The following is a 10723-nucleotide window of genomic DNA, read 5'->3' on the forward strand; positions in this document are numbered from 1 at the left end:
AAATGAGAACCAGTCAACACAAGAATGCCACAGCTGAAATGTGAGGAGATTTATTTGAAGTCGTGTGCCAAAAGCTGTTGTTGGGGAGGCAATTTGCACATAATTCTCACCTCATTACTCCAGCCAGAAAGATGAAATTTGCTCAGATGTTGTTGTTGCATTCCTTGATGCAAACCCAGACCCTTAACCATAGAGAGCTTTTAGAGAGAGAGAGGGCAAAATACACACACGGCACTTTGAAGTGAAGAGAGCTTTTGTAAACATTCCCCATCTTCGGTAATGATATTTGAAATCTGACTGAAGTATATACATGCAGCAGATGAAAAGGGGTTCAGAGGAAGATTTAGTTACCTGGAGCTTCAGCTTTCCCACTCTCACTAAAAGCGAGAGGGCATGGAAGTGATTTCACATGGACACATGAAAGCAAAGAGTGTGGATATCATTTGAGTTCATTGTTCTCAAGACAGTGTAACTTTTGGACGCATTGGCCGTGTAATTGATTTAACATCATTAGACATGTTGAAGAGTAAAGCCAACGGGAATTACATACACCAACCAAGCGTAACACCCTGACCGCCTCCTTGTTTTTACACTCATTGTCCCTTTAATCAGCTCCACTCAATATACAGGTGCACTTTGTAGTTCTACAGTTACCCCCTTTTACCCTGTTCTTCAGTGGCCAGGACCCCCATGGACCCTATTCTCAGTCCAGCAACGACACTGAGGTGTTAAAAAACTCCAGCAGCAGGGTCCATGGAGTTCCTGACCATGGAAGAACAGAGTAAAAGGGCCTAACAAAGTATCAGAGAAACAGATGGACTACAGTCTGTAACTGTAGAACTACAAAGCGTATGGGAGGCAAATCTAGCCAAAAAGGAAATGAAAAAGAAAACAATAAAATGTAAATGCAAACCTTTTTGCCATTTCTTTTTCCAAACATCTGCACAAATATCCTGTCAAAATTGAAAATAATTTTTTTTTAATGAATTTGTAATTTCATTTTTCAAAATTTTCACACGTTTGTGACAAAAATAAAAATAAATTGAAAACAGCTATCTGTAATTTCATTTTAGTTGGTATTCTGGTTTTTCACAGCAAAATCTAAAATAAAAAGCTAACAGACAAAAGAAAACACAAACATCACTTTGGCTTTGGATTTTCTTCGTGAAAAGCAGAATACATGTCAAAACTAAAATCAAAATGCAAAGTTTACTTTCTTATTTATTTTTCATAGTGATCGGCTGCAAATCTGACAAAATTAAAATGAAAATGCAAAATGAATAAATCAACAGCAAAGTGACTGTCTGTGATTCCGTTTTCTTCATGGATGCGCTTTAACTGTTAGAAAGGAAAGGCAAATGAAAATGAACATCAGCACCACCTGCTGGAGATTCAATTTTCATTTTCCAGTTTTCGTTTTCTTTTTCTATCTGACCAACATGCAAATATATGTTAATTAGCACTATATTAATCGATACATTTAAGGACAGCCCCAGCCGTCAGAGGAAAAACACGTCATGTCTCACATCTGGTGACCAAAAATGAAAATGTTACACTGGCATTTATATCGAGATAGTTTTCTAAGTTATACAAACCAGTCTATGCTCGACCAGGCTTGTGTTTGGTCTGATAACTTTTCTTTGAGGCCATTTGGTCTGATGATGAAAATGAAAAGTGAATCTCCAGTAGGTGGCACTGATGTTCGTTTTCATTTTCCCTTTCATTCTGCCAGTTAAAGCGCGTCGGTGCCAAAAACGGAATCACGAACTGACACTTTGCTGTTGATTTATTCATTTTGCATTATCATTTTAATTTTCTATTATTTGCAGCTGATCGCTATAAAAAAGAAATAAGAAAGTAAACTTTGCATTTTGATTTTAGTTTTGACACGTATTCTGCTTTTCACAAAGAAAAGCCAAAGCCAAAGTGAAGTTTGTGTTTTCTTTTTCTCTATTAGCATTTGCATTTTAGATTTGGCCATGAAATATCAGAATAATGAATAAAATGAAATGAAATGACAAATAGGCATTTTCAATTTATTTTAATTTTTGTCACAAACGACCTGTGCTCATGTGAAAAATGAAATTGCAAATGAAGGCATTTCATTTTATTTTCAATTTTGGCAGGATATTTGTGCAGATGTTTGGAATGTGTATATGGCATGTCTCCCAGGTGGTGACCATAGCTTGAAATAATTCTCAGTGAGTCAGTTTCTCAACCTTTAATACATCTCATAGTAGCAATCATGCCTATAGAGTATGCTATTGGCTGCTTTCCTCTAGTAATCAGACTATCTTTGATTACCATTTGTTGCCATTTTTGCATACATCCAAACACATCCAAAAAGAGATTAGAGCCAAGGTAAGTCGCCCATGCTAAAAATCGTTCCCAATTCATGTAAGATAGCCCCACTATTTCATGTGTCCTTTCGTGTCTGTGCTCAGACAGACTTCCTCCGCTTTCCAAAGACATTGTTAATAAGCTTGGCCATGGACTTTGAGCCGCTGTAGCGCCGGCGGTCAGATCTGTACTTCAGTTGTTCCATCACGTGACGGATGAGTTTGGTGAAGAGGTTTGCGATGTCCAGGTAGTTCTCAGCAGCAGATACCTCCTGGAAGAGGCACTTGTATTCCAGGGCTATAGATCGGCCCTCTTCCTCACTCACCTGCCGACTATGACACAGATCCTGCTTATTCCCCACCAGACAAATTGGCACATCCATCTCACTGTCCAAATATAAACCAATGACATCACATCAGGACTCCACCATAGAACAACAGTCTTCATAAGAAGAAACAGTAGGCGTCACAGTAAACGCTCACAGCTTAAGGTGATCTTAACGGTCTGCTATGCTTTACCCACCACAGATCACGTTCCAACAGTGGTCAGTATTACACTGAAAGGCATTGTTAAGAAACCAGCTAGCACAGCAAATATACCACAAGACTATATGAAACCAGAACACAGAGGAAATAGCTGTAACTAATCAGCACACACGTGAATCTTGATCCACCAATAACATCAGAACAAGAAATCCTTTTTTGGGGGTAACAAAGGAGCATCAGAAAGCATGAAGTCCTGCTCCAGTGACTGATTAGTTTGGTAAACCAAGAATGGAAGCCATGAGAAGGACTTGAGGTGGAAGACAAAAGGGGAAAAACTCCCACAGCAGGAACCACGGCTCACCATCTCTTTATGTGAAGCGTCAGGCCATTATGGTTGCATTTGAGGGAACATGTTAGACAGGACTAGGTTCTAGCCACCCATGTGATTTCAATTGCCTTGTTTGAGAACTCTAATAGGATCCAGCTGTACAGGCTCACACTCTTACTCACCATTGTCTCCAGATGACTTCCAAATGACACAACTACTGAAGGCCCAAATCTTTCTGACTTTTACAGCTCTCTAATAAGGGAGGCGGTATGGGAAAAAAATGGAGCTTACTGGATTTAGTTAAGCCCAGTGGTCCAATTAGAGTTGTGATTCACTACATTGAGAGTAATGGGCACAAAATTTGTCTCCTCCTTGACTTTCATCACAGACAACCAAATGCATGTACATCCCATTAGCTTACAGAATGTGACCCTTTCTAGTCTGTCTCTTGCATCTGCATAGTTCTAAGCAGACAGAGCCCCCCCCCCCCTTTCCTGTTCCACAAATGGTCTTCATTAATTCATTAAAGCTTTGCCCTCCTATTTTTGTCTGCATAAGCTGTCAGCTAAACAGGGTACGACAATGACTTTTACTCACCTTTTGCAGGTCTCCCTACGGCTCTCTTTGATTTGATGCAGGATGTTCTTGGCATTGAGGAAGGTCATGCGGTCGCTGATGGTGTACACCACCACAAAACCATCAGCCCAGTCCATGGGCTCCTCCAGGATGCATCTGCTCTCTCCACTCTGCCAAGAAGAGAAGGGGCACACAGGGGCCTTGTCAACAACATCACATGTCTCTGAAGACCTGCCTGACTGAATGGAAAACTGGACATCATGGCAGCGCCTGGGTCTGGGTTAATTAACATTGGTCCCTTTAGAGAGCAGCTCAGGGCCAGAAAACAAAGGGAGAGGAGCTCCAAACATGTTTGAAGCTTGCAGCACCCTTTGGTTCTCTAAATGAGCTAATGTCATTTCAGGAGATCTGTTCTGCAGGGTTTTGACCGCATACAAAGACTTGTTGCACCCCACAAAGAACCCCCCGAATGTTACAAAGCAGGACAGTGGTCATCTCATTATCTGGACTTTGAGAATCAAAGTCCAGCAATAAGTGTTTGAATAAGTGGACCCAGATGCAGTGGCTATAAGCAGAAAGAAGCTTGGTTTTCAAAGGCAGTGCACTGTACGTGGTGCTCAAGGGGAAAGATCATAAATTCATTTGGGACATAACATACATTTCCCATATGGAGGCATCCCAGAGAATCCAACCCTGTGGTAGTACCTGCACAGGAAGTGATCTCAGAAAAGCCAACACTAGCACATAAATACATACCTGTGAGCATGGATCAAAGACTTCTAGGTTCAACTGTCTGCCATCAATGGAGAGCCTTTTATGGTATAAGGAGTCTGAAATGAAGTTGAAAGAAATCCTGAAAGTTACCACATACACATGTACTGCATAAAATAAAAGATGGACTGTTAGATGTAAACATGAACTCAAAAGCATTCCAGAAGAAAAAGAGGACGAAGTGCATGCTACAAAATTTTTTGGCATCAATACATACTCAGAATGGGGGTATTAATATTTTTAAATGGATGGTAATTGTGTTTTAAAACCTGCTTATACATGACGATGTTACAGCTGCTCCTTATATACATACAGTATCCCTTGAGGATCTTAAAAAAGCACTTTAATAACTTTTATAAAGTGTCTTCCTTTTGAAAGTGTACTTCAGCTCAGCTGCCATTGATTTGTTTCTCATTTCCATTGCATGTAATGGGGAACCTTATTCATAAGTTTTGAACCACATTCCTCATGGATAGAACATAAAATAAAGCTTTGTACTGTAAGGTAAAACTGTTGGGGTGATGCCAGAGGCAACAGTGCTGCAGTTAAAAACAGTCACTGGATTATGTGTGTAACATATGAATCAGGTTCTGGACGTATTGTCAACTTATGAAACGTCAGAGAGAAACTGTGCTGTACTTACTTGCATTGGAGGCATATTCCCCAATGAAGCGCTTGGTCAGGAATCTCACCAGAACCGCTAAGGACAAGAGAAGTGAGATTCTTATTGAAAGCGATTGTCTGAAGTAGTGCTGGAAAAATTTGAATTGTACCCTCAGGAAAGGAAAAGGAGGTAAACAGGTCCAGCTTCTCATCAAAGATTTGGCCAGTTTACAGCAAGTGCTGGAGCATATTTGGCACTGAGAAACCAGGTACGTTTGTTTTTGTTATTTTTTTCCACTACAAAATCATGAACACACTGCCTGCTCTATATTAAATATTTGAGCCATGAAGCTGCCCTGGCTCATTCACTCATTGAAGTCAGGGCTTGAGTTTCCATGCAGACACACTGTGGCAGCCACGTGAACACTGCTTTCTCTGCCCCTGCCAACTAACTTACACTCCACAGCTGTCAGAAATACAACTGTGATGTTGTGTATTTGCCTGCTAAATCCCTCTCAGTCCCCTTGTCCTCACCTTTATCCCTTGCCTCTTTGATCATAGCCCACAGAGTAAAGGGCTCCACCACTGCTTCTTAATTTTTCGGTCAGATGGGACTCTGTCTAATTATTTTCCGGTTATTTAATAGTCATCAGCACAGGTATGCAGCCAGAGGGGCTCAGCCTGTCCTTAGTCTGCAGAGAGGAACAAAAAATAATCCCTCATCAGTTTTAGCAATTACTTGCATGTTACAACCATCAATTTTAATTTCCCTTTCGAGTGATTTGAATAACAGTGACCTTGTTCCACCCCTCCCTCCCGTTTCCAGTACACAAAGTGCTTTCACAGTGTGTGCACGGGGCAGACAAAATGTCTCTTTGCATTGAGGAAGCCTGACACACATTACTCTATGGATGCATTGCAGCTGAGCAAACGTGTGCAGATACGGTCCGATGCAGCAGATTGTTCATTCAGCCCGCTCTGAATTCAAAACTCATGATAGTACAAAAGGGAAACTATTAAGAACTTATTCATATCTATGAAGAGCAGAAGAGATGGAGAACTCACCTGATTTGCCTGCCCCCTCACTTCCCAGCAGGGCTAGTTTGATGTCATTCATGGCTGAGGAGCTGATCCTGGAGCTGAGCTGCTGCTGGAGCTTTGTTTTCTGTACTGTCCTATAGAGGAGTCCAACTAGTCTGTTGTTCCTACACAGCTCAACTGAAGCTCTATTCAGCAGGGGCAAGGGGAGAAGCCTCTTTCTCTACCCCTCTCTCTCTCCCTTTCTCTCTCCCTCTCTCTCTGACTCAGTTACTTACTTGCTTGTACACATCAATGCATCTCTCCCCTCTCTCCTCCCACAATGTGGGAAGCTCAAAGCTGGGTTGCCAGGGAGGTCATTCTGCCATGGAGCCATGGGTTTCACCTCCACGAGCATTAGAAGCCAATGTTCCACTCAGTTTTCCATCGTGAACTGTCTTAAACTGCTCTGTGCAGAAGGCCAGAGCTCGTAAACCACCTCTTCTTCACCTTTATCCTGGATCTGTGCAATCGAGAGCCTTCCAATATGTTTGGTTGTCATGACATTCCAGTAGAGGATCTGTGTTCAACCACTGTGTACTTTCAAGCTCAATAGCTGCCAGAGCATACAACTCAGACTTTGTTGTCTACAAGACACTCTCAAACAGTTCTTCGTGTACAGGCCAGAGCATGGCTGCCTGATACCATCCAGCACCCAGTATAATTAATGCTGTGGCTGTCTCCTGTATCGAGTCTAACGCACAACCTCAAACTGCAGAGCTTTCAACGCAGCCAAAGCTTCAGCCGTATTTTGATTGCAGGGATTGCATTCTTTGAAAGGGGAGCGCAACAATCAGTTTTCTTTCTTTACACCTCACACTGTTCCAAAAGAACAGGGAGATGTTCAGCCACTGAAACCTCAGTTTTCTCCCTCCTTTGGACCTTCCATTCTTTGACAGAGTTCATTTTGTGGTGTCCCATTATTATCCTGTTAGGTTTGATTTCATTTCTGCCAACTGAGGACTTGCAGGCCTTCTGGAACACAAAAGATCAAATGTGCCCAGCGCCAAAAAATATGTGGCCTGTTGGGCTATTTACTGTCTGACCATGGCTACATCTGTCTTGACAGTTTGGAATTTCATAAAGAAAGTGGTAGAAATGAGTTTCACCTCAATAGTCATGCAGAAAGACAAGAAAGCAGGAGTCAAACTCACCTACAACAATGCTAAATTCTGATACTATCCTGATGGGTTTCTGGGAGCGCTAAGCCAACATCAATTTTTGCATGAACATTTTTTGGCTTTATAAATTAAACACAGACATTGGAAGCTTCTAAAAGACAATCCATGTTTTACTTAAAGGTTGTGACAGACATATTAACCTATATTTTATTGTAGCAGTTTCACAGTGAATCTTTCAGTGGAGAGCCTGCCATAGAGTCTCCTCTGTTTTCCTTTTTATCAACCCATTGATTAGGCTGTCATATTTACAGCATTCATTGATGTAGCTAGGTTCTCCAAAAGGCCTAGAGCAGAGGTCACTTATAGGCAGAACGCAGTCTGAGACTCACATGCGTTGTAAAAATCACTTGTGATGCTACTCAGCCAATCTGATCTGTGCAGTACGATGAGCACTGAGACTTGAGTGAGTGACGCCACACAGGGCCCAAGGCGAGAAACAGCGAAGAAAGTGATTTAGATCACTTACATGACCATAAATATTGTTGAAATACGGAGCCCCACTGGTAACATCCTGTATAAATAAAAATAATGCGTGGCCACACCTTATTAACGTGTGGAGATGAGATCCTAATGCATAGCCATAACTTAGTAAGGCATGGAAATGAGATGATTAAGTCTTGGCCATGACTTAATAAGGTGTGGGAACGAGATCACGGCTTACTAAGTCATGGCCACACATTAGAATCTTGTTCCAACGCTTTACTAAGTCATGGCCACGACTTGGTAAGGTGTGGGAACAAGGTAAGCAAGTCGTGGCCACGACTTAGTAAAGCATGGGAACCAGATCCTAATGCAATCTCGTTCCCACACCTTACTAATGCATTACATACCATGCATTATTTTTATTTATACAGGATGTCACCAGCGGGTCACCCAGCTGGGGAATTGAATCCAGGCCCTTCTCGCTGCACTACCCACCACGCCACCGTGCCTCTCTCTATATATATATATATACACACACACACACACACAATTTAATTTAAATTTACATTAATTTAATAAATAGGCCAAAGTCTTATTACAAAATTTTAAAGGGGATATCCGTCAATTTTTCAAATTTTCTGCTTGATTAAATCATCAAGATCATTCAGAGAGGTTCTAGAGAAACTTGCTGAGTTAGAACTGTTCAGTGCTGGTGAGGAAGAGGTCAGAAGCATTTATTGCCTCTAAAAGAGTTTGTTTTATGACAGTTTTGAGAAGAATAATTTTTTTATCTGTTCATTGCCTTCCTTCAGATGTCTGGTTCCTATCACCGCCACTCTGGACAATTTTGACTCAGCGTCTCCAGAATAGTGCATTTCACATTAAATGCTTTGTTTAAATCTTAACATTTCAATTAGGCAGACTTTTTTTTACTGAAGGCATTCATACGGACAGACGAAGAAAAGAATGAAAGGAAAAATTTACATTAAGTTGCAGCAAAATATGACCTCTTATAAAAGAGTCGTTATCAATGAGCTTTCAGAACCCGGGGGGTTCTGAAAAACTGGAGCTGCTTCTCCAGAGTACAAAAAAGATTTAAAGGCTGGCACTGTAGTTGTTGAATCATGTCTGTGTTGAGGACAGCCTCATGGGGGCCCCGTCTTTATCCCTCAATCTTTAGGAAGGCAATCAGGGGAGTAATCCTGCAAGAATTGGGGGAATCTTTCTTCCGACCCAGCCCAAGCTCTGATCTGATTTAAGTGTCATCAGGAAGCTGTCAGTAAAGATGAGGGAGGAAGTATCCTGTGGGATGAGATTTACAGTGCCTTTGCAGGAAAACTCAATTTGCCAAGACTGAGAGAGAGAAGGAGATAACGCAGAAGAAAGATGATCACCTTAGATGGTATCAAAGCTGACTACATCAGTTTTGAGAGCTCTGAATCTTCCAGCCAAGTTGGAAACGTTATTTACATGGTTTTGATTTTTGCCAGATATGGCACGTTGTAAATAGTATGAAGTATGAGCAATTCTCTCATTTACCAGGGGTTTTATTGGTATCCTGGGCATGGAGCTTTAAACTCAAATTTAGACATTAGCTTAATTCAGTGTACAGTGAAAAATGTGTACAGAACTGTGCAAATGTAAGAGACTGCACTTCATTTATTGAACTTTCAGTTAGAACAGTTATTACACAAGCTATTCATTTTTTAGAGTAAAATATATTTAACACACAATTACACACAAGCCTCAACAACTACATAAAATCAATTTTACTGTGTGCAGTGTCCACACTTAGCCTTTATCATCATCATCATCGTCGTTAACCGCTAGCCCAGATAGGGTCGTTAACTGCTAGCCCACTGGGAGGCATCCAGGGGGCATCTGAATCAGATGCCCGAATCACCTTAGCTGGCTCCTCTCCTCATTTCCAGGGACGTCCCTGCTTATTTCAGCAAGAAAATGACAAGCCACATTCTGCACATGTTACAACAGCATGGCTTCGTAGTAAAAGAGTGCGGGTACTAGACTGGCGTGACTGCAGTCCAGATCTGTCTCCCATTGAAAATGTGTGGCGCATTATGAAGTGCAAAATTCTCTGTTGAGGAGTAGCGACTCTACTCTGAGCTCCTCCTGGATGGCAGAGCTCCTCACCCTGTCAAATAGAGTGTAGCCCGCCACCCTACGAAGAAAGCTCATTTCTGCCACTTGTATTTGTGATCTCATTCTTTCAGTCATTACCCACAGCTCATGACCATAGGTGAGGTTCGGGATGTAGACCGACTGGTAAACAGAGAGCTTTACCATTTGGCTCAGTTCTCTCTTCACCACTACAGTCCAGTACAGTGACCGCATTACTTCTGCCGCCTGTCCCAGCCTGCGGCCGATCTCACGATCTCACGAGCTCCATTTACAACACCAATTCCAATGAAGTTGGGACGTTGTGTAAAACATAAATTAAAATGGAATACAATGATTTGCAAATCAACCTATATTCAATTGAATACACTACAAAGACAAGATATTTAATGTTCAAACGGATAAACTTTATTGTTTTTTGCAAATATTCACTCATTTTGAATTTGATGCCTGCAGCAAAGAAGTAGGCACAGGGGCATCACCTTTCCTTTTAACAACACTCAATAAGCATTTGGGAACTGAGAACATTAATTGTTGAAGCTTTGTAGGTGGAATTCTTTCCCATTCTTGCTTGATGTACAACTTCAGTTGCTCAACAGTCCGGGGTCTCCGTTGTCGTATTTTGCACTACATAATGCGCCACAGGTTTTCAATGGGAGACAGGTCTGGACTGCAGGCAGGCCAGTCTAGTACCCACACTCTTTTACTACAAAGCCATGCTGTTGTAACATGTGCAGAATGTGGCTTGTCATTGTCTTGCTGAAATAAGCAGGGATGTCCCTGAAAAAGACGTTGCTTGGATG

At 41.6% G+C, this 10723-nt stretch overlaps 1 protein-coding gene across 1 annotated transcript; it reads right to left on the bottom strand.

Annotated features, from left to right (window-relative positions):
• Positions 1-2206: 2206 nt before the first annotated feature.
• On the bottom strand, positions 2207-6475 carry rerglb (RERG/RAS-like b). The gene is made up of 5 exons (XM_017700613.2): positions 6169-6475; positions 5144-5200; positions 4486-4559; positions 3751-3899; positions 2207-2726 (listed from the first exon to the last, which is right to left on the bottom strand). Exons 1-5 carry the CDS (start codon positions 6218-6220, stop codon positions 2441-2443), a joined length of 618 nt encoding a protein of 205 aa, XP_017556102.1. The 5' UTR covers positions 6221-6475; the 3' UTR covers positions 2207-2440.
• Positions 6476-10723: the final 4248 nt, after the last annotated feature.

The sequence above is a fragment of the Pygocentrus nattereri genome, chromosome 15 (genome assembly GCF_015220715.1).
Source record: "Pygocentrus nattereri isolate fPygNat1 chromosome 15, fPygNat1.pri, whole genome shotgun sequence".
NCBI classification, from domain to species: domain Eukaryota; kingdom Metazoa; phylum Chordata; class Actinopteri; order Characiformes; family Serrasalmidae; genus Pygocentrus; species Pygocentrus nattereri.

What these genes read in the sequence shown, in the direction of transcription:
- rerglb (XM_017700613.2), bottom strand. Translation starts at nt 6,220, where the DNA reads ATGAATGACATCAAACTAGCCCTGCTGGGAAGTGAGGGGGCAGGCAAA. An exon ending in GGAATATGCCTCCAATGCAA is followed by an intron (nt 4,560 to 5,143) that starts GTAAGTACAGCA and finishes ACTTCATTTCAG; the next exon opens with ACTCCTTATACCATAAAAGG. An exon ending in CGTAGGGAGACCTGCAAAAG is followed by an intron (nt 2,727 to 3,750) that starts GTGAGTAAAAGT and finishes ATATTTGGACAG; the next exon opens with TGAGATGGATGTGCCAATTT.